Below are 27,404 nucleotides of genomic sequence, written 5' to 3' on the forward strand. Positions count from 1 at the left end.
TGTTCTTGTGTGGATGAGGATGGAGCTCCTCTGTGTGTTCAGTCAGTGTCGGTGCCATTCAACTTCACATATATGCAGTTACTTTACATTCAGTAGTTCTGCAATCGCGAACGACTGTGATTGGTCAATTTCGAGTGGCGAGGATTAAAGTAGCAAGCATCACGAGGACAACGTTACGGCGAGGAATGGAATTACAATTTGAGAATATTTACCCACTGTATAATAATAATAATAATAATAATATTTTAGGCGTTTGTTTAATGCTAAAGCAATACAATAAGAATAAATACTGCTATAATAATAGAACAATTTGCAATATAGAAAAACAAATAAGGTGGAACAAATGGAGGAAATGAAGGGAAACTAATAAAGATAGATACAAATTAATATTAAAAAAAATGCAATGCTTGAAAACAGAGCAGGTTTTGGAGAGTAATAATCGCGTCAGGCGTTTTGGAATATCGTTGGTCTGTTTTGTCCCTCTCGGCTCGCCGTAGAACAGGAAGCCGTTTCGCAAGCAGCCGGTCGGCGTGACTTTGAGCTCGTGTGTGTGACACCAGAGTAAATCAACACACACACACACACACACACCTACAGCAGCTCACAATGCGGCTTCTGAGAGCAGCTTCAGCTTTAACTCATCTGCATCTACACACACCGGGCCGCGTCGCGCTGAAACAGGTGTGTGTTTGTGTTTCTGTTTCTGTCACACGTTCAGCAGTCTGTCTGTCTGTCTGTGTGATGTCTCTCTGATGTGTGTGTGTGTGTGTGTGTGTGTGTGTGTGTGTGTGTGTGTGTGTGTGTGTGTCAGGTTCTGATCGGTAGCTGTCGCCGCTGCTCGAATGGCTTCACACCGAACGAGCGGATCCGGAACATCGGTATCTCGGCGCACATCGACTCCGGGAAGACCACTCTGACCGAGAGAGTGCTCTACTACACCGGACGAATAGCGGAGATGCACGAGGTCAGCGACACACACACACTCCTTCCGGCCTACTGTCAAACCGGTGCGACGTCTGACTGTGTGTGTGTGTGTGTGTGTGTGTGTGTGTGTGTGTGTGTGTGTGTGTGTGGGTGTGTCAGGTCAGAGGGAAGGATGGAGTGGGGGCGATCATGGACTCGATGGAGCTGGAGAGACAGAGAGGAATCACCATCCAGTCCGCCGCCACATACACCATGTGGAAAGATCACAACATCAACATCATCGACACGCCAGGTAACAGACAGACAGACATCACGAGCGAAACACATCTCCATCGGATGCTCAGCAGTGAATGGGTGCCGTCAGAACGAGAGTCTGATAAAAACATGCCAATGATCCCCAGCGCTCCGGTCCATCGGTGAACATCCAGAGAAGATCAGACCGATCCGGCATTAAGACGCTTTTAACTAAAATATAGCTCCTTTTAGAAAGTGATCAGAATCAGGAGAGAACTCTTTTCCACTATGGGAATAGAATTTATAGAACTGAAGGGAAATATTTGGTGATGTTCTGTAGAAATCCTGGAAGGTTAAGGTAGTTAAATATGGTTCCTAATAGAATGAAAATTTTAATTGGAAAAAATGTTTTGTTTAATTGTTGTTTTTAAGTTATCAGGACGACAAAGTGTTAGTTTGTGTGTTTTTCATGACTGCAAGCAGTCACCAAATATCTTGTGTGTGTGTGTGTGTCTCTCTCTGTGTGTGTCTGCGTGTGTGTGTGTCTGTCTCTCTGTGTGTGTGTGTGTGTGTGTGTGTGTGTGTCTGCGTGTGTGTGTCTGCGTGTGTGTGTCTCTCTGTGTGTGTCTCGTGTGTGTGTCTCTCTCTGTGTGTGTGCGTGTGTGTGTGTCTGTCTCTCTCTGTGTGTGTGTGTGTGTGTGTGTCTGTCTCTCTGTGTGTGTCTGCGTGTGTGTGTCTCTCTCTGTGTGTGTCTGTCTCTCTGTGTGTGTCTGCGTGTGTGTGTCTCTCTCTGTGTGTGTCTGCGTGTGTGTGTCTCTGTGTGTGTGTCTGTCTCTCTCTGCGTGTGTGTGTCTCTCTGTGTGTGTCTGCGTGTGTGTGTCTGTGTCTCTGTGTGTGTGTGTGTGTCTCTCTCTCTCTCTCTGTGTGTGTCAGGTCACGTGGACTTCACCATCGAGGTGGAGCGCTCTCTGCGGGTGCTGGACGGGGCCGTGCTGGTCCTGTGTGCCGTCGGAGGAGTGCAGTGTCAGACCATGACCGTGAACCGTCAGATGAAGCGCTACGGCGTGCCCTTCCTCACCTTCATCAACAAGCTGGACCGCCTGGGAGCCAACCCGGTCCGAGCGCTGCAGCAGCTCCGGTCAGACTCACGCTCAAACACTAAACTAACCTTAAGGGCAGTCTTTAAACAACCTGAGATCTCTGTAGAAAATACATGCGAGGGAAAACTTGAATGCATTCATAGAGACGTAATCCATACCAATAGAGTGCTTTAATTCACATCAGTGGAGACAGGGCTTATATTATGAAGGGTCTCTTATTTACTTGTAAGCAATGATTAACACACAGTCCCAGAGTTCATCAGAAACAGCAGACGGAAGATTAAACGAGTTTCCTCGATGCGCAAAAACATTCAAATATCTTCAAAATCTTGGGTTTGAACGAAACCAGTGAGTAAACGAAGAGGATATTGTTAATGTAATATACAATAATGGATTTTATTTTGATATACTCCTAAATATGATCTATTCCTGTGGTGCAAGGGGTCATTTTCAGCATCTTAATGTCACATGCTTTTTGCTCAAAGCTCTCTTAAGCTGTTGAAGATCTCTCTCTCAATGTTGTATAAGTCTGTGTGTTCATTGTATCCTGCGTGTGATTCTTTCTGTATTTTTTCAGGACTAAACTGAATCATAACACAGCGTTCATCAACATCCCGATCGGACTGGAAGGAAAGCTGCGAGGGATCGTTGATCTGATCGAGGAGCGCAGCGTCTTCTTCGAGGGTCCTTTCGGGTAAAGAGTGGCTCAGTACTGTCTGCAGCTCTCTTTCTGTCTGAGACGTCCTGACAGTGTGTGTGTGTGTGTGTGTGCGCTCGCGTCCTCTCGCAGGCAGAGCGTCCGCTTCGATGAGATCCCGGCGGACATGCGCTCCGAGGCGGCCGAGCGCAGACAGGAGCTGGTGGAGTGTGTGGCGAACGCCGACGAGACGCTGGGAGAGATGTTCCTGGAGGAGCGAGTGCCCTCGGTGGACGACATCAAGGTCTGTGGGACATTCACTAACCACCTCAGCTTATTACAGGCTTGGAGTCGCCTGTCATCACTACAGCTAGGGGACGATCTGTAGCTTCGACACAGTTATGTGTGAATGATTTAAGGTTATGATCAGTATGGGTGTAATCTTGACGTTTATATTATTAGATTAGTTTGCTTTATACGGTTGCATTAATTTCAGTGAGGATGATTGAAAATAAAGTATTTTAATAGTAATGCACCAGTTAATTTTTTTGCATTCAGCTTAAAAGGAATCACATTTATATTTAATCAACACTCGAATAAAATCTGAGTTTAATTTAAATGATCTATAAGGCAGTTTTTCTATTAACTTCTTAAACCATCAGGATCTGGAGAAATGTGTCTTCATCATCGTCTCAGTAATGGATGTGAATGGGTGCCGTCAGAATCAGAGTCCTAACAGCTGATAAAAACACATCACAATAACCTCAGACTGGTAAAGGCCAAGTCCATAATAAACTGGAAAAGTGGTCTGGTCCTCCCTTTCACTGGAGGAAGAGTTATTATGGATTACATTGTGGTTAAAAACATCTTATTCCTGGATCAGTTTGATCTTTTGTCTTCTGCTGGAGCGCTGGGGATCATTGTGATTATTGTTCAGCTGTTTGTCTCTCATTCTGACGGCACCCATTCACACCCATTGCTGAGACGCTGAAACAGACTTCTCCAGATCTGATGAAGATCTGTCCCCCTGACGGAGGTGTTTGTCTGTGTTCTCAGGCGGCTGTGCGCCGGGCGACGGTCCAGCGGGTGTTCAGTCCTGTTCTGGTGGGCAGCGCTCTGAAGAACAAAGGAGTTCAGCCGCTGCTGGACGCTGTGCTGGAGTATCTGCCCAACCCCACCGAAGTCCAGAACTACGCCATCCCCAACGATCAGTGAGTCACGACACAGCTCCCACCTGGAAATATACTGGCATTTAACCCATCCACCTGCACACACACACACGCACACACACACACACGGACACACACACTCGCACACACCGCTGTGAGCTGTGTTACACACCGATCATCTTCAAAAACACACACTTGATATGGCTCTCGGTCCGGTTCTGACGCTCAGACGTGTTTTCCAGGGAATCGAGTGACGGCTCCAAGATCCTGATGGACCCCACGAGAGACGACTCCCATCCGTTCGTCGGGCTGGCCTTCAAGCTGGAGGTGAGACGCAGCCTGCTCTTGTTTGGAGTGTCTCTGGCGGTCTTTAATCTGTGGCGTGTGTCCAGGCCGGCCGCTTCGGGCAGCTGACCTACATGAGGGTGTATCAGGGCTGTCTGAGGAAGACCGAGTACATCTATAACACACACTCGGGGAAGAGGGTGAGGGTCCAGAGACTCGTGCGGCTCCACGCCGATCAGATGGAGGTGAGACAGCAGCAGACAGCAAGGCCTAGTCTGGGCCCAAAGGTCACGAGGAGATTAAGATGAGGATTTTCTCAATATTTAGATGGTTTTGCTCCCTGAAAATAGCCTAAGATGCTGACATGGCATTAAATAAATACTGTATATGCTGCTACTACTTCTCTCAGCCAGATGCTGTCCTATCATAACAAACCATTCATCAAACGAAAGATGTGATGAATACTTCTCAGCTTTAAAAGAAATTGTGCTGTATGTTTGATATCAGCAGTCCCCATACACACACACACACACACACACGTATAAATGAATGGTCTGAGGCTAACGGCTGGTGTTGTCCTCAGGACGTGGAGGTGGTGTTTGCTGGAGATATCTGTGCTCTGTTCGGCATCGACTGTGCCAGTGGAGACACCTTCACCGCCTGCTCCAACACCCACCTCTCCATGGTACAGTAACCTCCATCAGGACACTCATTATCTCTGTGTGGAGATGTGGGTTAGTTCTTATTATTTTAGACGGGTTGAATGAAGTTTCTTCTGCTCAGCAAGACTGCATTTAAACCGCAAGACTGTGTATATTTATTATGCAATAAAAACCTTTATTTTGGATGCGATGTAGTCATTTGACAGCACTAATATAAAGTAATGCAAGTTTAGTTTTTAAGGGATTAATGGTAGTTAATAATAATAACCTGACCATGAGAACTTAATTCTTGGTAGTAGTTTGTAAGTCACTGCACAGCTAGGTTTTACTGAATCTGTGTCATGATCTCAGTAATAATGTGTTTGCAGGAATCCATTCATGTTCCTGATCCTGTGATCTCCATGGCCATACGACCCTCTAATAAGGTCCAGAAACACACTCACTCACTCACACACACTCACACACACACACACACACACTCACACACACACACACACACACACACACACACACACACACACACACACACACACACACACACACTCACTCACACACACTCACACACACACACACACACACACACACTCACACACACTCACACACTCACTCACACTCACACTCACTCACACACACACACACACACTCACACACACACACACACACTCACTCACTCACACACACACACACACACTCACTCACACTCACACACACACACACACACACACTCACTCACTCACACACACACACTCACTCACTCACAGACACACAGACTCACTCACACACACACACACACACTCACACACACTCACTCACTCACACACAGACACACACACTCACTCACTCACTCACACACAGACACACACACTCACTCACTCACACACACAAACACTCAAACACTCACACACATAAACACTCACACACACACACACACACACACACACACACACACGTCACTCTCTCAGAGACTAACAGGGCTCTTCTGTCCCTCAGAACGACACCGACAAGTTCTCGAAGGGAATCAACCGCTTCACCAGAGAGGATCCCACGTTTAGAGTCCACTTCGACTCGGAGAGTAAGGAGACCATCATCTCCGGCATGGGAGAGCTGCATCTGGAGATCTACTCGCAGGTACGCCTTCGGTTTGATTAAGACCAAGACTGAGACTCGTCCCGACTAACCGCCGGTCTCAATGTGTTTCAGAGGATGGAGAGGGAGTATAACTGCCCGTGTGTGATGGGAAAACCCAAAGTGTCCTTCAGAGAGACGGTGACCAGCGCCGTGCCGTAAGTCTGTTTACACACATCCAAGGGAACAGAGTTCTGTACTGACCCTCGGTGCTCAGACATCTCGTCTTCGGCTTCTAGAGAGCATTCGATTGGTCAGAAAATCTGACCAGACGCATCTTCAAAATACAGGCTTTGTCATCAGGTTGAACACACTAGCTGTAGATAACCTTAAGATGAACTTATTCATACTAAAACCCCAGAAAGCTAGATGCCAAGGGAACATTTCTCACTTTCAGTTAGTTTAACCTAATGTACAAAAATATCTAAAATAAATTTAAAAATAATGAAATTACTAAAACGTCAACTAAAATTGAAATCTAAACAAATAATTATGATAGTTTAATCATAGAATAATTTAAATAAGTGTTTTTGCTTTGAAATAAACACATATTTTTATGCCTATAGACAAAGATTTTAAGGTCATGAATATTTTTTTTAGATATTTTGTCACCAAATAAAAATCACAAATGTAACGACGTCACCATTAGGCCACAGCGCTAGCTAGAAGCAAAACACCACAGATCAGCTACATAATCAACATCACACAGCCTCAAATTAGAAATATGATCATATTCATGATGCCACGGTCATGTTTGGGCGCGTCTGAAGTTTTATTGCAGTTTATGAATAACGTCTGTGTGCATGTGTGTAAAACAACAAACTGACTGGACGCTAACTGGAATAATAACATAGCTGTCAAATTTGTTGCCTGATGAAAGCGAAATATCTTCATGACCAGATCGAGACGGTGAGTTTGAGATCTGATTCGCCTCACACCCGAGCTCCAGGTCGGTCAGGCCGGTTTCTTCTGCTTGGTGTTGTTGGTCAGTGATGTCATGGACGGCTACTTTATTTAGGCTGTGTTCGGTTTTCTGTGTGTTGAGCGTTTTGAAACGTGTGTGAAGTTACACCTAGACCTCACTTTGACAAAATGGGACCTCTGATAGAAACCATGTATCAGTGATTTGGAGTGTTTTAGGCGGAGGACATGAGCTGATGGAGGCTGGTGTTTTCTGTGATGAACACACTCTGCAGCAGCTGTGTTGGTCTGTCTTTATTGGTCTGGCACAGGTTCAGTACAGGTTTAGTACAGGTTCAGCACCGGGTTAGTTAGCTCAGGGTTAGTTGGGTGGTTCGGTGGCGTGAGGACATCTGGGCTGCCACTCGGTCTGAAGGACCCTGACGCCTCTGTCTGGAGACCAGGACACCAGCAGCTTCCACTGAATGATCTCCTGCAGAACACACACACACACACTCTTTATCTCATGAGGGCACTAGCAGAAGCAGAGGATCGTGTGTGTGTGTGTGTGTGTGTGTGTGTGTGTTACCTGAGAGGGCAGGTCATGAAGAAGAACCACGTAGTCCAGCATCAGCTGCTTGTCGCTCGACTCCTGAGACACGTGACAGGGATCTTCAGTTTATAATAACCTCTCCTCAATAACTTACACAATCAGTCAGCGTGCATCATGGGACGCTTTTAGATACTAGAGGAGGAGGAGCACGAGCACTTCATGACCGCAAAATAAAACCAATTATTACCAGAAAATTAAATAAACTTATGTAAAAAAAATTATATGCAGAATGAGTATATTATTTATATGAGTATATTATTTAATGTGTAATTCTGTTATTATTCAATATTCAGTAATAAGTCATACTCAAGATGTTTGTACACAACTCGGCTGCACAAGAGGTATAAACTTTTCTTGATGAGAGGTTTATTCAAACATGTGCATGTAATTATCAGTAATTAAGCTCCTCTAGTGTTTTTATAGTCAGCTAGTGAACTGTGATCAGTGAGGAGGTAGATGCTGAGTGACGTCTTTCTTTCAGAGACACTCATTCCTCTGTGATTCACTGCGGTGCGTGTGTTTCACTCGTCAGCTTCATTCATGTCTGTTTCACACTAGAACTTCTGTTAAAGTGGCCGAAGCTCGTTTGACCTTCAGTGATCTCTCACGCCACATTTAAATGCATCAGAATAGGATTTACTTGTATTTTGTTATAGATGCACAGGCTTTGAAAGCATTTCTTATCAGAAGTGACCAAGCTTGTTGTGATAGTTAGACTGGAGGCGCATTACAGATGCACTGAATGTTTCGTGAAGGAAAAACTGTGGACCTGGCAACCATACTGATCAACACACACTTCTGATGAGGAACTGTGTGTGTGTGTGTGTGCGTGCACTGACCTGCTGTGTGATGCTGGCCACCTGAGCCATGTTGAACTCGGTGTTCTCGCTGGACTCTCGGAGCATGATGAAGGACGCAGCCACTCGAGCCAAGCGCCAGAACGGCTGCATCTCCTCGCTCATGTTACCGTAGCTGTCTGAGAGAGAGAGGGGCTGCTGCAGTGCATTGTGGGGCAGTGGGGTGTAGAGGGTGTGTCGGTGGTGCTCTCACCTGGTAAGTGTTGAGCGGAGACGGCGCTGGCGGGAGCGAGGTACTTCTGGTAGAAAGCGTGGTCCTCGGCTGTGCTGTTGATCTTCTGCAGGGCCTCACAGCGCAGCTGCACCTCGGGACCACTGCTCTGCTCCGTCCTGGAGAACAAGACCTCCGCCGAGCAGCGCAGCGCCGGGCCCTGACACACACACACACAGACACGCACACAGACACACACAGACACACGCACACAGACACACACACACACACACAGACACAGACACACACACACAGACACAGACACACACACACAGACACAGACACACACACACACACACACACACACACACACACACACACACAGACACACACACACACACACACACACACACACACACACACACAGACACACACACACACACACACACACACACACACACACGCACACACACACACACACACACGCACACACACACGCACACACGCACACACACACGCACACACACACACGCACACACGCACACACACACACAGACAAACACACACAGACACACACGCACACAGACACACGCACACACGCACACAGACAAACACGCACACACACACACAGACACACACACACACACACACACACAGACACACACACACACGCACACAGACGCACACACACAGACGCACACACACACAGATTTACTTTCTATTCAGAGAATCCTTTTTAAATATTCTAAAACGTGTGTCTAGTGTTACCCATTAAATATTATAATAAAAAGATATTAATAAGAGTGATATTATTATACTTATTTTCAGTTTATTTTAAAATAAAAAGGGAATATTAAATGAACTATTATTCCGTAGTAACTTAAATCCCATTCTGAGGCGTCATCACTACACACGGAGGATGGGACCGCATGTATTATATTGTTCAAACACTGATCAGATCCAGCTGATAACCTGTATCATACTTTTTATGTATAGATATGTATCTAATGATTTAATATTTAATGAGTAGTGCATAAAAAGATATCTCTTTATTAGTACAAGCAGTCATCAGCAGCACGGTTATATTTGTAGCAATAGTAAACGATACATTGATATAAAAGACAAATCATCAAACAGAAATCATAGGATATTGTTGATTAAAATATATATATAAAAACAAACTTTATTTTTGATTAGTAATATGCTAAAGTCTTCATTTGGACACCTTTTAAAGTGAACTTTCTCTCTAGATCCCCCCCTCAGTATCCTAACAAACCAGACGTCACTGGAAAACGTATCTATTCAACTTTTGGATGAATAATAATGTAAACAAATGACCCTTAAGACTGGTTTTCTGTTCTAGGGTCACATATATTACTGGTAGCCTGAGTTTTAAGGATTCATGACAGCCTAACGTGCTCTGCTCTCACTAGTGTGTGTGTGTGTGTGTGAAGAAGCGTACCGCGCTGCCAGCGGCCCAGTCCGTCACCGACAGGTCCAGGCTGTACTTCCTGCCTGCTGCGGCCACATCCTGTGAACACAAGGGTTAGCGGGCGTTAGCAAACACTCCTCTCAGGTGCTCTCTGGCTCGAGTCCGCACACAGCTCTCAGCCTGACCTCCACGCTGGCCTTGTGCACCTGCTGCAGGCCGAACACCCTGAAGGGCGAGCCGTGGGCGACGTTGAGGCGGTGCAGGGCCACCGTGGCCGCCCGCCGAGCCGGGAAGTGTGTGGGCTCCAGGTCCCCGGGGCCGGCCATGTCCTCCGGCGTCTGAGAGATCACAGGAGAAACTGGACTTTAGCCTTTAACACGAGCTCTTACACAAACAGAGGAGGAGCGGCTGCACAAACAAGAGATCAAGAAATGCAGGTCTCTCGGGCTCCTAGAGCCACGGTCCCTGGGAGAGGCCTCCACTTCCTGGTTTGTGTGACAGCCCCACCCTCTTAAAGAGACAGCGCAGATAGATCACAACAAACACTGAAAACCAATGAATATATTTTAGATTTCTGTGATGAATATAAAGTATTGCTATCCTTTGCAGTATTATAAGTGTCTTTATCATCGCCTTCAATTCATCACAATTGAAATGCCCTTGATTAAATAGAATTAATTTCTTTCCCCACTTATTATACAGACTATATATATAGATGTATTGTATAATGTTACACAAGAGTTTTTCTTTCAAGATTCTTCAATGAGCAAAGATCCAAAATCAGCATTTAAGTATTAATAATAATAATAATTATAATAATAATAATAATAATAATACTGTTTCTTACCGTTTCATCAAAACAAGGTTATTTTAAGTCAGGTTTTGGATTTAATCCCTGCTTTTCTTAGTCTCTTTTATGAAACGGCTCCCAGGTATTTTTTGCATCTTGATATTAGGCACAAATAATAATTTACTCGTTTATAATGTAACATGCTCATTCTAACACATTAAAGTCCTTACATTGCTGGTAGGTTATTATTGCACAGTTATATTATCTTTCTCTACAAGGTATCATTATTTATAGAGAAACATGGCAAAAACCGCAATGATTCCTCCATCCTCTTTGGTGAATAGACTGTTGATGAATAAGACCTTGTAGAGATGATCTCGAGGTGTAGATCACTAAACGGCAAGCCTACCGGTGTTTTCAGAGAGTTTATTCTATGCATACTTATTTTTGTCAACTTGGCAACCATGACGCTTCTCCGATGTATTGCACAAACGTGAAGCTGATTTCAGGGATCATGTCTCTCTGTATCAGGCAGCTTGTGGTCTTCTGCAGCCAGATTCAACCTTGTTCTAGCCTCTATATTATGCTCTTCTACGGTTTTAAGTAGTGCTCACTACCACGATATCAGTGGCATCCAATGTCCGTGACGATACGGGACACAGCCCGAGTGAAGAAGTGACGCGTGGGGTTTTTTATGCTGCAGGTTTGACTTCACCCACAAGAAGCAGTCTGGAGGATCGGGTCAGTACGGTAAAGTGATTGGTGTCCTGGAGCCGCTGGAGCCCGAGAATTACACAAAGCTGGAGTTCAGCGACCAGACCGTCGGGACCAACATCCCCAGACAGTTCGTGCCCGCTGTGGAGAGGGTGAGCCATTCGACGCGTTCTGAGACGTACAGGATAGAGAGAAGAGATGGAACCAACACTTCACCTTCATTTATGACAGAGAGTCCTCACAAGACCCCCTCAGACCATCAGAGATCAAGACGAGTGTGTTTCTTCATCGCATCTGGAGAAAAGTCTCAGTGTCTCAGCAATGGATGTGAATGGGTGCCGTCAGAATGAGTCTGATAAAAACCACCACAATGACCCACAGCGCTCCAGTCCATCAGTTATCATCTGGAGAAGACAAAAGATCAAACTAATCCAGCGTTGAGATGTTTTGAACTAAAAAACGTCCTCCGGTGAAAGTGTTCTGAATCAGGAGGGAAATCTGCACAGATTGAAACAGTACAAAGCAGCTCTAAACATGTGTCTGAACTCAGATTTGATGTTAAAAACATCAGGATTAATTTTCTTCTCCAGATGTTAACCGATGGACTGAAACGCTGTGGATTATTGTGATGTTTTTATCAGCTTCTCTGATCATCGTTCTGACGGCACCCATTCACTTGTGCTGGTGAGCAAGTGATGGAATGACATTTCTCCAGATCTGATGAAGACACACACTTGCCTGTATCTCGGATGACCTGAGGACGAGCTCTTTTGTCTTTCAGACCTAGAGTACAGAAGGGATGGCTTTCTAAATGTTACAGTGCCTCGTTTCTTCTGAGGAGCACAAAAGATTTCTGACTGCACTCCGGCTCTGGGCTGAGTGTTTCTGTCTCTGATGAAGTGTGTGTGTGTGTGTGTGTGTGTGTGTGTGTGTGTGTGTGTGTGTGTGTGCTCAGGGTTTCCGGGAAGCGTGTGAGAAGGGTCCTCTGATAGGACACAAGATCTCTGGAGTGCGTTTCATCTTGGAGGACGGAGCTCATCACATGGTGGACTCTAATGAGATCTCCTTCATCCGGGCAGGAGAGGGCGCTCTCAAACAGGGTACGGGTGCTTCACACACACACACACTCAGTTCTTTCTGACCAGAGCTTCACGTCAGTGTCCTGTGTCTTCAGCCCTCGAGAAGTCCAGTTTGACGATCCTGGAGCCCGTCATGTCTGTGGAGATCGTGGCCCCGAATGAGTTCCAGGGGACCGTTATTGCAGGGGTCAGCCGTCGTCACGGGGTCATCACAGGACAGGACGGGGCGGAGGGATATTTCACATTATACGCTGATGTGAGTCACACACACACACACACACACTGATCACAGCTGACCTGAACCAGATAAACGGGTCAGTCAGGATCAGCCCAACACATATAATACTTGTAAGTCCATTTACAACACTTTATTTTACAGTTACACCCATTAGTTGCTTCTTAGCGTGCACATTACTAGAATATTGGTCATTTATTAGAGCTTATAATTACCTCATTCTAGATCCTTAATCCTACCTGATACACAAACTTAACAACTACTTTACTAACTAATGATAAGTGTCAAATTGAGTGTATATTTCTGTATATAAACTAAATACAGAAGCCATTTTTGTTTTAATGACAGTATATTTATTGAACAAAACAAATACTGCAGTACTAAAATTATTTTTTAAAACCACTATTAACTTCAACATAATTTTAGCTAAATTATTTGTATCAATACTGTGGGCCTTTTACCCGGTGTGTGGGTACATTCCTAAAAAAAAAATAGATATTTTTTTTTTACGATATAATGATTTATTTTCACACAAAATCCGTTGTTCAATACAACGTATACTTTTTTCCGCATTTATACATTTTAGGCTCATGAATAGTATATTGCATATATAAAAAAATATAAATAAAATTCTACAGTCTTCTACATATGTTAGTTGTGTAATTGCATATAAAAGGACCTACAGGTTGCCATTAGAGTACAATTACTGAACTCAAGCATAGCAGTCGATTAAAAAAAAATGCTGATTTTTAATTTATTTTTGCATCTGAACGCTTCATACATGTGTAATATGATTATGATTGTATAGATCTCATGTTTTCTGCTCTAGATCCCGTTGAATGATATGTTTGGATACTCAACAGAGCTGCGCTCCTGCACCGAGGTACTGATCCGTCGCTCAATGCTCTTCTGGGAGGAATAAAACGCTGTCTTTGTAATCTTATCACAATAGCTCCTTGTGAAATGAGCAGTCTGTTTCTGATTGTTGTGACTGGAGTTTCGTGGTCAGGATCTCATTCCCGTGTGTGTGTGTGTGTGTGTGTGTGTGTGTGTTCAGGGTAAAGGTGATTACACCATGGAGTACAGCAGATATCAGCCCTGTCTGTCCTCCGTTCAGGAAGAGCTCATCAACAAACACTTGGAGGCCACGGGCCAGCTGCCCGCCAAGAAGAGCAAGTGGAAAAACTGATGCTCGGTCACGGACTTCCTGACGGTGTTTATCTCAGCCCACCACGTCCTGAGGGGTGTTTAACTTCAGCAGAGGACGGCTCTGGCTCTGCTTGAGCACTGTAAATGTGTTTTTTGTACAGCGAGTGTGGTAATTATTATAAAAACCTTCATCTGTTTTAACTCTCTGTCGGAGTCCTATGTACAATATTTCACTGTAAAACTGAGTTTAACACGAGAGAAGAAATACCACCCAAACCTGAAGCGTATCTAGACAGCGGTGGCTTTCCAGGAAGCGGGTGGAAAGGAAACGGGTCACATTTACCTTTCTTCTGAAGCCTGAGCTCACTGTCGGGTGTGTAAGCCACCATTAGCTGTTTCCATTCATCTGATTTAAGAACGTTTTGGGATATTGCATTAATAAAAATGCTGAATAGAAAGTTGATCAATTCTAAAAACACTCCATTTTTGGTCATTTTCCTCCTTGCCCATCAAAGACGTCATGTGACCTCGCCTCGTCATGTGATTGGATAACTGATATAACCAGCACTCTGATCTCATCACACATTCTCAAATGCTTTAATGATCTGGTTTATCTCTCTCTAAACTGCTTTCCCAAACATCAGTCATCCGACTGCAAGAAGTGTTTATTATATATGACCAGATCCACAGCGGCACAGTGTTATTCTACTTCTTTATTTTCTTAAATGATATTCAGAGTCATTTTAGGAATTGAATTGTTTTGTTAAATCGTGGTTTAGTGTAGTTGTGGTGATGTGGCAACACCTGAACAATCACCCAAAGCATGGTAACTGCTTAGCAACACCCACAAAAACCACTTAATGTGGGAACTATTTAAAGCACAATGACCCCTTAGCAACACCCTAGCAACTACCCAAAAACATGGTAATTGCTTAAACACCCCAATCACCACCCAAAACTTTGTGGTAACCGTTTACCAACACCTTAACCACCCAAACTATGGTAACTGCTTAGAAGCACCCTAATGTGGTAACAACTACTCAAAGAATACTTAGCAACACCTTAACAACCGCCCAAAGCATGGTAACTGCTTAGCAACACCCCCAAGAACTGTGGTAACCACTTAATATGGGAACTACTCAAAGCACAATGACCACTTAGCAACACCCTAACAACCACCCAAAGAACAATTCTCACTTAGCAACACCTTAACAACCACCCAAACTATGGTAACTGCTTAGCAACACCCCAAGAACTGTGGTAACAACTACTCAAAGCACAGTGACCACATAGTTTTTTAACTCTAGCAACTACCCGAAATAATTAGGTAACCACTTAGCAACACCCTAACGACCAGCAAACAGCTCACGTAAACCCTGCTGAACTGCGTGTTCTTGAGGAGCTGGAGTTCCTCAGCGAAGGCGTGTTTTACCTCGGGCTGTGGCAGCGCTGGCTCCGTGGGCCCTCTGCACGCCAGCGGCGGCCCCTGAGACGCGGGCGGAGCCGGGCCAAGCTCGACCAGAGACAGAAGCAGACAGAGCTCACAGAACGCCTTCATGATCCGCTCGGGAGAAGATCTGGGGCCCGAGCGGCTGCTGGTTATAAAGAGGAGCACCGTTGCGTAACTCGAGCGAGAGATGACGCGCTCCTCACTCAACATCTGAACAAACAAGATGTGAGCCCACCTCCGGGAGAGAACGCTCTCTACTACAGCTTACAGATAAATCCACGGACGGCGACATCTGTTTCCTGTCCTAAATGAAGTCAGCTGATCTGGCTTTTGTTCAGTACGTTCTAAGGGGTTTTATGAAGGAATACCATGCTGGGATTGATATTGAGGACTGTGTTGTATCAAGCTCATAAAAAACTAAGTGAAAAGTTGATGTTGAGGAGTCGTCTATACTTGTAGAAAACATTAGAAATCTCTTCCCAATGACATCGTCCATGTGTAGATGGGTAGTGATGGATTTCTGATGGGTCAAAGCCACTAATTGGCTATAGAATGAATTAATGAATAAAAAAAAAAACATTCAATGGAAATCAACGTTTCTCAGAATGTCGTCTTTTGACAGAAGAACACTCATGCAGGTCTGGAAAACCACATTAGGGTGTTTTAAAATGATCCATCTCTTTAGAAATGTGATCACAAGATAATTAAACAACGAACACCTGCTGTTATCAAGCAACATCACTGAAAACACAAGGAGAAACGCATCTGATTCAGTCTCAGCCGAGGATGACATCAAGTGATGAAATCCATCTCAGCTTCACTCGTTCCTAACCAGACAGGATCTCTTACTGAGGATTAGCAGACGTTTAGAGACGACGCTATAGAAACATCCGTGCATTGCTGAATCAAAAGCAAGAAGTAACCGGTTAGCAAACATTTTGTGCTTAAAGCTCATTTGAATGAACATCATTACTGAACTGCAAAAATGATCATTAAATAAACGCCACGTATGCTTCGAAGAACGACTGGATCAGTTCAGGCTTTTAGACATGAACCCTTCTCTTACAGTGCAGGGGCAACAAAAAATGATTCATACTGCAGTGCATGATGGGGGTTTTTACATAGTGTTACCCAGCATGCATTCTGCATTTTGTTGATTGTCAGACTCTTCTGCTGCTTCTTGGTCTCTGTATAAATAGTGCATGCATCCCACAGATTAAAGTGCTGCTGGCATGCTGTAGTTTATTAAGATTATTACGCAAAACCCAAACAAAAATCTGGATTTATTATTATTTTTTCTACATGATTCAGAGCAGCTGAGGATGATCTCACATGCAGAACTAAAACATCAAGAATCGGTTCAGAACTAATGCTCGAGTGTTTGTCTTGTGTCACATCTATCTGATGAATGATTCTTGAACCCTTCACAATGTTTTTCGTTTGCATTATTCTTTAATCCAGTGGTTCCCAACCTTTTTTAACTCACAGCCCACACAACCAAACACATATGTTTCCGCGGCCCACTGCAAAAAAATTTAAAAAAAAAATTAAATGTATGCAGCAAAAATATGTTACATAGCCTAAATCGGCGGGTTGTTTTTAAACCAATCAACGACCTGGAATAGTGAACGCATAGTAACAGTTTATTATTATTATTTTTTATTTAATTAATTATGATATTTAATTATTACTACACATTTTTACGTACATTAGCAATATTATTATTTCTATTGATAATAACTGGCGGCCCCCCTGCAATACCGTTGCGGCCCACAGGTTGAAAACCACTGCTTTAATCAATAGACAACACGATAGTTTTCTTCGTCTGAGTCAGATTTATTAATGTCATGTGTTTGATGAATTGATTTCAGATTCCAGATGTTTTACTGTAAACATCACAGACTCACTGTAAGTATACTTCTGTCTCTGAAACGAGTGTCTGCTTCGGTTATTTTCTGATCTGATAAACTGACACTGATACGACTTTTTTTTTCAGCATGACTTAGCAATGAAGCTGAAGAGTCTGTGATATCAATGTCTCGTGTTTATTACCTTTCAGCAGAAGCAGCGGATCGAATCAAGAAACACACCGTCTCCGGTACAGCTCTGATGAATCCTAAACCAAACCGGTTCCGCTTAAAAACTCAACTCTTCCCCCGTATCGAGCTTTGAAAGGTTCGATTCATTCCAGTGAATCGGCTCGTCCCGAACGACTCGCTCCCTCAGGAGATTCTTTGGAAAGATTCATTCTAACGAATCGGTTCGTCCTAAACTCTTTTCTCTGTAGATTGCAGGCACTTCGCTCGCAAGGTTCTTCTAAATGAACAGATATTTTATATGTATTTGTTCCCATATAGGATACTCATTCATTCCAAAACTCTTAAACCTTGTTTTTTAAATGAATATTAAGTTATTTCCTGTACCCTGCAGTAAAATTATATTTATTTACGTGCTTGTTTTCCTCCCAAAACTGCGTGAGAATCTTTTTCCGCACTTATGTGAATCTCTTCTTCGGTCCCTCCGGATCACGTGACTCGCGGCGGGGCTGTCACATGACTCGCGCGCTGTAAACATGGCAGGCCGGGAGCGCGAGGGTCTGCTGGACGAAGACGAGGATGATGAAGGTGTGTCTGACCTGAGCCCGCTGTGTGACCCGACTCACCTGCTCCACCGGATCGTGGTTCTGATCTTCATGTGCTTCCTGGGCTTCGGTAAGATTCCCGCGACCGGCGGACTCGTTCAGAAACACGCGCACAGCCTCGCGTTCACGCCACCGAGAAAACACCGTTTAAAAACGGGAAACTTTTTTTGTCGTACAGCATGGTATGCACAACGGTGCCGTGGTTTTATCTTTAGTGTGAGACTGGGCTCAGTCGTGTCAGACTTCAGTGAAAGTGAAACTCTTTGTGCTCTTTCCGCTCATTTTGTTTTCTTCTAGGCAGCTACTTCTGTTATGATAACCCTGCAGCTCTTCAGACTCAACTCATACAGGTGTGTGTGGATCCATCCATCTCATATAAATACATATATGTGGTTCTTGACATGTTCTTCAACGTCAGCTCATTGATAGTATGTCCTCTTGCCCTTCTGTTATGAAGCAGGTGAGCTGACTCTGAAGCTTTTGGGATTAAAATCTGTTTAAAATCCTGTCCTTCGTTTAAAAAGCCTTGCTAGGGAACACAGAGGACCGATGACTAACCCTGGAGCTCCCATCCCCTGCTTCCCTTTATATAGGGTTATAGTTGTGACGTGATGATGATTGTTAAAAGCTTTTGTGTGTGTCTCAGGATATGAGTCTGAACACGGCCTCGTTCATGCAGCTGTATGCGTGGTACTCGTGGCCTAATGTGGTTCTGTGCTTTCTGGGCGGCTTTCTGTTGGACCGGGTGTTCGGCATCAGGTGGGTCCTGCTCCACACACACTTACATCACGGAGCAGAGCTGGGAGACGCTTGCTTCAGTAAAGTGTGTTCACTGAGAATGACACGCTGTTTTGTTGTTTCCAGGCTGGGCACGATCATCTTCGCCTTGTTTGTGTTAATAGGCCAGGTAGGTCATCATCATCATCATCATCACACACACAGTGTTATAATCAGTGCTGTGAAACACAGGAGGATGATCGTTTATGATACTTTTGCAATTCCTTTTATATAAATGACACACAAACTAGCAATTATGCAAAAAAAAAACAAAACAATTATTATGTGCATAATGTACGTTCACAACGGCAAGAGAAAGTTATTTTTAAAAATTGCAGCTTTATTATTGTTGTTGTTGTTGGGAAAAAAGAAATATCAAGACGTAAAGAGAATTATGTGGGGAAAACAGAATTGTGAGACGATAAAAAAAGCACAATCATTTTAATTATTATTTTATTGCATGATGGAAACAGAAAACAAAATAGAATATTAAGAATTTTAAACGTTGTGAAGTAAATCCGCAATTATTGTATTTGTAGTGTGCAGTTGCAAGATTTTTATATATATATATATATATATATATATATATATATATATATATATATATATATATATATATATATATATATATATATATAAATAATACATGGAAAAAAAGTTAAAATTGTGTTATATAAAGGGAAAAAAGAGGGATATCATCATATGTAAAGTCACAACTGTAAGTAAAAATCTGAATTGTGATGTTAAAATTATTTTTAGCTTTTTTTCCAGAGTTATTATCCTTTCTTTCCTTGTTCTTGTTGAAGATGTAAAGTCCTCTTTCTGTTTTCATGACTTCCGTCCGCTCGCTCTGTAGATCATATTTGCTGCCGGAGCTCTGGCCAATCACTTCTGGCTGATGAATCTGGGTCGTTTTGTGTTCGGGTGAGCAGCGTCTACTGATTAAAATACAGGGAGTGTGTCTCTGGCTGTGTGTGAACATCTCCTCTGTTCAGCATCGGAGGAGAGTCTCTGGCCGTGGCTCAGAACACGTATGCAGTGAACTGGTTCAAAGGAAAAGAACTCAACCTGGTGTTCGGCCTGCAGCTCAGCATGGCCAGACTGGTGAGAGATCCACTGTGTGTGTGTCTGTGTGTGTGTGTGTGTCTGTGTGTGTGTGTCTGTCTGTGTGTGTGTCTGTCTGTGTGTGTGTGTCTGTCTGTGTGTGTGTCTGTCTGTGTGTGTGTGTCTGTGTGTGTGTGTGTCTGTCTGTGTGTGTGTGTGTCTGTGTGTGTGTCTGTGTGTGTGTGTGTGTGTGTCTGTGTGTGTGTGTGTCTGTGTCTGTGTGTGTGTGTGTGTGTCTGTGTGTGTGTGTGTGTCTGTGTCTGTGTGTGTGTGTCTGTGTGTGTGTGTGTGTGTGTGTGTGTGTGTGTGTGTGTGTGTGTCTGTGTGTCTGTGTGTGTGTGTGTGTGTGTGTGTGTGTGTCTGTGTGTGTGTCTGTGTCTGTGTGTGTCTGTGTCTGTGTCTGTGTGTGTGTGTGTCTGTGTGTGTGTGTGTCTGTGTCTGTGTGTGTGTGTGTGTGTGTGTGTGTGTGTGTGTGTGTGTGTGTGTGTGTGTGTGTGTGTGTGTGTGTGTGTGTGTGTGTGTGTGTGTGTGTGTGTGTGTGTGTGTGTGTCTGTGTGTGTGTGTGTGTGTCTGTGTGTGTGTGTGTCTGTGTCTGTGTGTGTGTGTGTGTGTGTGTCTGTGTGTGTCTGTGTGTGTGTGTGTGTGTGTGTGTGTGTGTGTGTGTGTGTCTGTGTGTGTGTCTGTGTCTGTGTGTGTGTGTGTGTGTGTCTGTGTGTGTGTGTGTGTGTGTGTGTGTGTGTGTGTGTGTGTGTGTGTGTGTGTGTGTGTGTCTGTGTGTGTGTGTGTCTGTGTGTGTGTGTGTGTCTGTGTGTGTGTGTGTGTGTGTGTGTCTATGTGTGTGAGTGTGTGAGACATGGCAGTCACATGAGAGCTGTAAAGGAACACTTCTGAAGAGTTGTGTAAACAGGCTCGTGTATAAATCTGGTTTTAGGAGCACATGTAAAGATTCGTTCTTGTGTGGAAAAAAATGACCATTGATGTGCAGAGCTGAGTGAAAACCCATAAAAGTGCTTTTCATGTCATAAATTATATTACAGCTCAAAGGTTTGGGGTTGGTTAGGTGTCATAAAGACTATTTATTTGGTCAAAATTAGGTAAAAACTGTGAGAAAATGTTACACTTTTAAAATGAGTGAATGTTGAACAGAGTTTATTTGAAGTATAAATCTTGGGTAACCATAACATTTAACTTCACTTTGAATAAATGTATTGCATTTATTGCTCTTTTTTTATCCAGCTGAGCCCAGACTTTAGAACAGTAGTCTATATTTGTGACAAATGGCAATAACTAGTGCTGTGAATTCTGTGAAGCATTATGGAAAAACAAAGTGGAAAAATAAAATGTTCTGTGTTCAGGGCAGCACGGTGAACATGAACATCATCGGCTGGGTGTACGGCCGCATCGAGGTCCTGCTGGGCTCCGCCGGACACACCACTCTCGGGATCACACTCATGATCGGTGAGAGCCCTTCAAGACTCCTCACAAACATTTTCTGCATTAAACATGCATTCCTCCAGCTACTTGTGAGCTAGTAGTAGTTGAGTGTCTATAAACTGATCTTCATGTAGTGATGCTGAGGAACCGGAGAAGTGCTTGTTCTCTACACGCGGTCCGGTTCATGTGCTCGGGTTTCACTTCTGCTTTCGTTTGCCTTGTTCTGTGTTTTTGTGAACTGAATCTCTGAATGTTTCTTATCCTCTCTGGTGCAGCGGCTCATGTTTCATCTCGTCACCCTTGAGAAGACCTGTGTGTCCAAACACGTTACCAGTGCTGGGGAAAGATACTGTTAGAAGATCTTTAAATCTAGACCGGGCTGGGATAATTGTTCTAGAACAACAATATGACTATATCCTCACAAAAAAAAAAAAAAAACTACTTCTAAATTAAAACTTAATGCATTTGTTTATTAGTTGCATAAAAAAAATTGCAAGGGTTTTTATCGTCTGCAATCGTTGTCACACACGCTGATGCTCGTGAGGATGTGATGTGTGTGAAGCTAACGCTGTCTGGTGTTTCTCAGCGGCGTCCACGTGTCTGTTCTCCCTCACATGTGCTCTGATCCTGGGCTTCCTGGACCGAAGAGCAGAGAAGATCCTCCACAAGGAGCAGGGCAAGACCGGTGAGATGATCCCCAGCAGCTCCTGAGTCTGGCTGCCATCTGTCCCGTCCAACAGCGTTTACTGAAGTGTGTGTGTGTGTGTGTGTGTGTGTGTGTGTGTGTGTGTGTGTGTGTGACTTCATGTAGGGGAAGTCATCAAGCTGACAGACGTCAAGGACTTCCCTTTCTCTCTCTGGCTCATCTTCATCGTCTGTGTGGCCTATTACGTGGCCATCTTCCCGTTCATCGGACTGGGCCAGTGAGTTTCTGTCCTGTTCTTAGCAAAAAAATTTACTGGAGATCATGTGAACATGCCCTTGATGTGAAGTGAAGGAGTGAGTTTGTGGTATAACGATGAAGACAACGATGATGATGATGACAATGATGTTTCTCTACAGAGTTTTTTTTATCGAGAAGTTTGCCTTTACTACTGTCCAGGCCAGAGCCATCAACAGGTACACACACACACACAGAGACACACAGAGACACACAGAGACACACACACACACACACACACACAGAGACACACAGAGACACACAGAGACACACAGAGACACACAGAGACACACAGAGACACACAGAGACACACAGAGACACACACACACACACACACACACAGACTTATAATAATAATAATTCTAATAATAATGTACATAAAATGGAGTGATAATATAATGCACATGCTTCACTGTATATTTGATCAAATAAATGCTGACTAGTGGTGCTTAAAAGATTCTTCAATTAATGCCATAGAACGGTTTCTGGTTCCACAAAGATCCGAAAGCTTCTTCAGATGTTAAAGATAGCTTGATGAAGACTCTCTTGGTTTGTGGTGTTGTTTGCAGTATCGTGTACATCATCTCGGCTCCGGCGTCTCCTCTGCTGGGGTTCGTGGTGGATAAGACCGGCAGGAACATCCTGTGGGTTATGCTGGCCGTCGTCACCACGCTCCTCTCTCACATGATGCTGGCCTTCACCTTCTGGAACCCCTGGATCGCCATGGTAACCGCCAAACTCCTGACCCATCGGCTGTGAGACCGCTGTCACCGTACACCGAGCGACTTGGTCATTAATTGTGTGTGTGTGTGTGTGTCAGTGTCTGTTAGGCTTGTCGTACTCTCTGCTGGCCTGCGCTCTCTGGCCGATGGTGGCGTTTGTGGTCCCGGAGCATCAGCTGGGGACGGCGTACGGGTTGTAAGTGTGATCTGAGCTCGTCTGCTGATGCCGCTGAGCGCCGCTGCTCTGCTAGTAACGCTCTGATGTGTGTGCAGCATGCAGTCCATACAGAACCTGGGCCTGGCGCTCATGTCCATGGCTGCCGGAAGCATCCTAGACCTCAAAGGATACCTGTTCCTCGAGGTCTTCTTCATCGCCTGCCTGTGCTGTGAGTAAGAATACGGCAGAAACTGTACGGGTTTAAAATGTTGTACTGGTTGAATGAACTGTTTTCTATAGGAAATAATTTAAAATGTAGTTTAACTTGTGATTTCAAAGCAGAACGCCAATCTCCAGTGTTCAGAAACTTTTGACTGGCAGTGTATCTGTACATCTGACCTCAGAAAGACCTGCAGATCTGAATCAACTCTGTGTGTGTGTGTGTGTGTGTGTGTGTGTGTGTGTGTGTGTGTGTGTGTGTGTGTGTGTGTGTGTGTGTGTGTGTGTGTGTGTGTGTGTGTGTGTGTGTGTTTCAGTGGCCCTGCTGGCAGTGGTTTTGCTGCACCTCTATGATTATTATAAAGGTAAGAGCAGCGTTCTCTACAGATAATCTCAGCCTGCACTGAGCCGTTCCTCACGTCTCCTTCACTTCTGTTTTCAGAGGGAGATCTGAACCTGTCGGCCTCAGCGCGAGCCAGCAGAATCAAGTCTGAGTGAGTCCATATAACACACACACACACACACACACACACACACACACACACACACACACACACACACACACCTCATACAGAGCCCCTAAAACATCACAAGCAGAATCAAGCAAAGGGGTCACAAACAGAGAAACCAAAAATCCCTTGATCTTTTGACGTATTAGAGGTCACTCTACTTTAAGAACATCGAAATGTTCTCATAGTACAGCGTTGATAAGCTCCGCCTCTACAGAAGGTCAACAGCTGCCCATTGGGAGGTGCATTAACTTTACTTTTGCTGTGAAAGGGCTTTTACATTTTGTAAAAGAATATCTTTTTTTATATGCACAATAAAGAAGCAAGCCCGGCCCAGACTTAACTATTAACATACAAGTAACAAAACACATTACTTCCTGCATTTTCTGACCCTTTTAATGTTTTTGCTTTGTTCCTGGTGAGTTGAGGAAACATTTTAAATATTAGCAGCGACGTTTCACAGCTTAGCATCGCAGATAAGAACTGATGAATACTAGACCGATGATGAAGTGAGAGAAGAGCCGCTCTGATATAAACTGATGACATGTGATTATTAAGGCAGTGCTTCGATATTCAAAGTCCATTTGCCCTTGCCCTTTTTTTTTCCCCCAAAAGTTAATAACTGGAAAACGCGGCTCTCATCACTGTCAGCGTTTACCCAGCCGACCAATCACTAGAGGGGGGCGGGACTAATACCGACCAATCACACTACATGTACAGTGAATGCCTATAAAAAAAGATATATAAATCTGAGATAGTAAAGCATTGCTGCTGTGGATCTATTCTGAATCACAGCGAGGCGTTCTCCAGCGCCACCAGCCGGCGGTCTTCAGAAGACCACACATAAACACTGTTTGTTATGTTCCACAGCGCGCCTGTAATTCACTCGGGGGATGATGATGATGATGATGATGATGGTTGTGAAAGCGTGTGCAGCAGTGCTGTGTTTCTGAATGTGTGTGTTGCGTCTCGTGTGCTGTGTTTCAGGTGAAGGCTCTTCTCTTCTGCTCTCCTTCCTCTCGGGTCTTTCTGCACTGACACCTCAGATTACCCACAATCCTTCACTGGGCACCACTGAACCAGACGTTACACCCGGTCTCAAATCAGCTCGACGTTATTTCCATTAGTTAAACACATTTGAATCCCACATTTACTATTTTAATTGTCTTGTTGTAGGATGTGATTGCCATGCAATGTTTTCTTTAATGATTTTATGTCTAGATCAGATGATTTTAACCACTGTATCTCAGTAGTGGGTTAAATGTGTTTAATCTTCTTGAAAATAATGTCCCCAAATAGTTTTCTTAAAGCAGTAGTTCACCCAAACTCTCACCTTCAAGCTTACGTCGTCCCAAACGGTACTGTATATGAACAAAAGAGATATTATGACCAGCATTATATATATATATATATATATATATATATATATATATATATATATATATATATATATATATATATATATATATATATATATATATATATATTGGTGCTTTGATGCAACCTGCATTGTTAAAAGCGCTATATAAATAAAAATATATGCATATATATCTATATCTATATCTATATATATATATATATATATATATATATATAATATAAAATATTAGCTGCTGTCAAACAATTAATTGCAATGCATATTAAATCTGCTCATATATAATCTAAATCATATAAATCTAGATATATGCATGTAAGTGTTTATGTATACAGTACATATATGCATGGTACACATAAATACTTTTTTAAACAATAACGTTTCTTTTGCGTGTGATTAATCATTTGACAGCACTAAAATATAGAGATGAACGAGAGACGTGAACATGAAGAGCATTACATAAAACAAAAGAACAAAGAAAACACCGCTTTGGAGCAACTTTTCTTGTTTGAGTTTATTATTCCTGGAGTGCATTTTGTTGTTGTCTCAGGGAAACATCCTAAAAGTGGAGGAGCTCTTTGATCTCTAGGAGTTAGAGACTGCTGATGTGTGATCTGTCTCTGCTCACTCCTTTCTCTACCGTCACGTACTTCTAGATGATTTTAGCTCCGCTCATAAATGCCTCTTGTCTTGTTTACCTGATTTTTTACCTGTTTTTTTTAGTTGTTGTAATCTGCACAGTAACATGGCTTGCGTGATTTTATTAAACTACATCTTATTTTGTACAATTGAAAAAAAAAATATGGTGTAGCAAACATTTTCACTTGAAAGTTGCTATTAAATTTGACAAAATGATAGCCATAAATTGTTGGAGTTATAATTTTAACACATCAATTAAACATGTATTTTTGAAGTAGAAAGCCTGCTGTAGTCCTGTATTTTCTAACTACATTAGTTAACAAGAACAACGTTTCTACAGCGTTTACTAAAGCATTATTAAAGTGACAGCTTGTGTTACTCCTCAGTGAACTAACAACGAATGATGGTCTTTATTAAATAACGTTAACAAAGTGTAATAAATGTTAGTTAATAGTTCCCATATCATTTAAACTTCAAAAAGTCAGTGCACTTCTCAAAAGAGCAAAACATGGCATTATTTGTTGATTTTCTTTTTCTTTTTTTAATAAACGCTTCTCAGCACTTACGTTAGGAGTGCTAGCAATCAGCTAATATTGTGGTGTCAGTAACACTTTATAGCATGAATAATATTGGATTATTAGCTATTTATTAGTGCTAATTAAGCATATATGGCTTATTCCACATCCCCAATCCTACCAGTCCCTACCCTTGCTATTAATAAGCAGGAAGTTAAGAGTGTTACAGATGAAGTACTGTACTATCCCGATCTACTCTTTCTTTGTCCAGGTTGTAAAGCGTCTGTGTATTTTGAGTTCACTCTGGTGTGATGTTTGTGATGATGAAACACGAGCTGCAGTCGTTCCCGTGTGTGTGTGTGTGTGTGTGTGTGTGTGTCTCTCAGGGATGCCCGGCGCCTGGCCGTCCCTCATCCGTCTGAGGACGAGCGCGGTCCCCTGAAGCCCCTGTCTCCGTTCGGCCTGAGGAACCGTTATCTGTCCAGGCTGGGCGTGCAGGTATCTCCGTCCGTCTCCGAGCGTCTGCTGGATCTCTCGGGCGTCTCGGGGCTGTCTCTCACACAGGTGTGTTGTTGTTGGCAGATGCCGGACCACTGCTGCCCACATCTGTCTTCACTGGCCTACAGGAGCGTCCTCAAATGAGCCGGGCCTCGCTCCGTCCACCGACGCCGCCACAGACCAGTGCTTTCTGGGTTAATAAACGGTTCTTTTTGCATGTGTTTGGATGTGTTTGTAGAGATGGACTGTGTCTTCTCTGAGAGCGTCCTGACCCAGACGCAGACCTCATGGGCATATGTACAGTTTCATATCTTGTTTTTCCAGCAGACGTCTTGTTTTAGTAAATGTGCACTGTAAAGAAAAAAGGG

The 27,404-nt window shown here is 43.5% G+C and overlaps 3 protein-coding genes across 7 annotated transcripts; 2 read left to right on the forward strand and 1 right to left on the reverse strand.

Annotated features, from left to right (window-relative positions):
* The first annotated feature begins 501 nt into the window (after window positions 1-501).
* gfm1 (G elongation factor, mitochondrial 1) lies at window positions 502-14,532 on the forward strand. Its single transcript, XM_043259515.1, has 18 exons — window positions 502-681; window positions 812-964; window positions 1,084-1,216; window positions 2,092-2,296; window positions 2,836-2,952; window positions 3,049-3,199; window positions 3,952-4,106; window positions 4,307-4,391; window positions 4,457-4,594; window positions 4,933-5,034; window positions 5,380-5,436; window positions 6,002-6,139; window positions 6,212-6,294; window positions 11,583-11,745; window positions 12,549-12,693; window positions 12,768-12,928; window positions 13,737-13,790; window positions 13,965-14,532. The coding sequence occupies exons 1-18, from the start codon at window positions 607-609 to the stop codon at window positions 14,094-14,096; spliced, it is 2,247 nt and encodes a 748-aa protein (XP_043115450.1). The 5' UTR covers window positions 502-606; the 3' UTR covers window positions 14,097-14,532.
* On the reverse strand, window positions 7,337-17,972 carry lxn (latexin). 3 transcript variants are annotated; one of them, XM_043259521.1, is made up of 7 exons: window positions 17,956-17,972; window positions 10,275-10,427; window positions 10,120-10,188; window positions 8,700-8,877; window positions 8,489-8,625; window positions 7,626-7,688; window positions 7,337-7,529 (listed from the first exon to the last, which is right to left on the reverse strand). In XM_043259521.1, exons 2-7 carry the CDS (start codon window positions 10,413-10,415, stop codon window positions 7,419-7,421), a joined length of 699 nt encoding a protein of 232 aa, XP_043115456.1. In that variant the 5' UTR covers window positions 10,416-10,427; window positions 17,956-17,972; the 3' UTR covers window positions 7,337-7,418. The 3 variants fall into 3 exon arrangements, with proteins under 3 accessions (XP_043115456.1, XP_043115455.1, XP_043115454.1); XM_043259520.1 differs by lacking the exon at window positions 17,956-17,972 and adding an exon at window positions 17,559-17,697; XM_043259519.1 differs by lacking the exon at window positions 17,956-17,972 and adding an exon at window positions 15,489-15,731.
* On the forward strand, window positions 17,627-27,272 carry mfsd1 (major facilitator superfamily domain containing 1). Of its 3 annotated transcripts, XM_043259517.1 has the most exons (18): window positions 17,627-17,766; window positions 18,086-18,217; window positions 18,445-18,497; window positions 18,794-18,906; window positions 19,012-19,054; window positions 19,781-19,848; window positions 19,920-20,028; window positions 21,384-21,486; window positions 22,049-22,147; window positions 22,274-22,385; window positions 22,525-22,581; window positions 22,972-23,128; window positions 23,223-23,320; window positions 23,398-23,510; window positions 23,818-23,865; window positions 23,943-23,994; window positions 26,925-27,036; window positions 27,121-27,272. In XM_043259517.1, the coding sequence occupies exons 2-18, from the start codon at window positions 18,199-18,201 to the stop codon at window positions 27,178-27,180; spliced, it is 1,416 nt and encodes a 471-aa protein (XP_043115452.1). In that variant the 5' UTR covers window positions 17,627-17,766; window positions 18,086-18,198; the 3' UTR covers window positions 27,181-27,272. The 3 variants fall into 3 exon arrangements, with proteins under 3 accessions (XP_043115452.1, XP_043115451.1, XP_043115453.1); XM_043259516.1 differs by lacking the exon at window positions 17,627-17,766 and having other exon boundaries at window positions 18,036-18,217; XM_043259518.1 differs by lacking the exons at window positions 17,627-17,766; window positions 26,925-27,036; window positions 27,121-27,272 and adding an exon at window positions 24,997-25,422 and having other exon boundaries at window positions 18,039-18,217.
* Window positions 27,273-27,404: the final 132 nt, after the last annotated feature.

Source organism: Puntigrus tetrazona, chromosome 15, assembly GCF_018831695.1.
Source record: "Puntigrus tetrazona isolate hp1 chromosome 15, ASM1883169v1, whole genome shotgun sequence".
NCBI lineage: Eukaryota > Metazoa > Chordata > Actinopteri > Cypriniformes > Cyprinidae > Puntigrus > Puntigrus tetrazona.

Bases quoted from the DNA above. Each gene is read 5' to 3' on its own strand.
- gfm1 (XM_043259515.1), top strand. From the start codon at position 607: ATGCGGCTTCTGAGAGCAGCTTCAGCTTTAACTCATCTGCATCTACAC. The intron at 682-811 runs GTGTGTGTTTGT...TGTGTGTGTCAG, and splicing joins GCCGCGTCGCGCTGAAACAG to GTTCTGATCGGTAGCTGTCG. The intron at 3,200-3,951 runs GTCTGTGGGACA...CTGTGTTCTCAG, and splicing joins CCTCGGTGGACGACATCAAG to GCGGCTGTGCGCCGGGCGAC.
- lxn (XM_043259519.1), bottom strand. From the start codon at position 15,716: ATGTTGAGTGAGGAGCGCGTCATCTCTCGCTCGAGTTACGCAACGGTG. The intron at 7,689-8,488 runs GTCAGTGCACGC...CACGTGTCTCAG, and splicing joins TGGCCAGCATCACACAGCAG to GAGTCGAGCGACAAGCAGCT. The intron at 7,530-7,625 runs GTAACACACACA...TGTGTTCTGCAG, and splicing joins TTCATGACCTGCCCTCTCAG to GAGATCATTCAGTGGAAGCT.
- mfsd1 (XM_043259516.1), top strand. From the start codon at position 18,079: ATGGCAGGCCGGGAGCGCGAGGGTCTGCTGGACGAAGACGAGGATGAT. The intron at 19,055-19,780 runs GTAGGTCATCAT...CTCGCTCTGTAG, and splicing joins TGTTTGTGTTAATAGGCCAG to ATCATATTTGCTGCCGGAGC. The intron at 23,511-23,817 runs GTGAGTAAGAAT...TGTGTGTTTCAG, and splicing joins CTTCATCGCCTGCCTGTGCT to TGGCCCTGCTGGCAGTGGTT.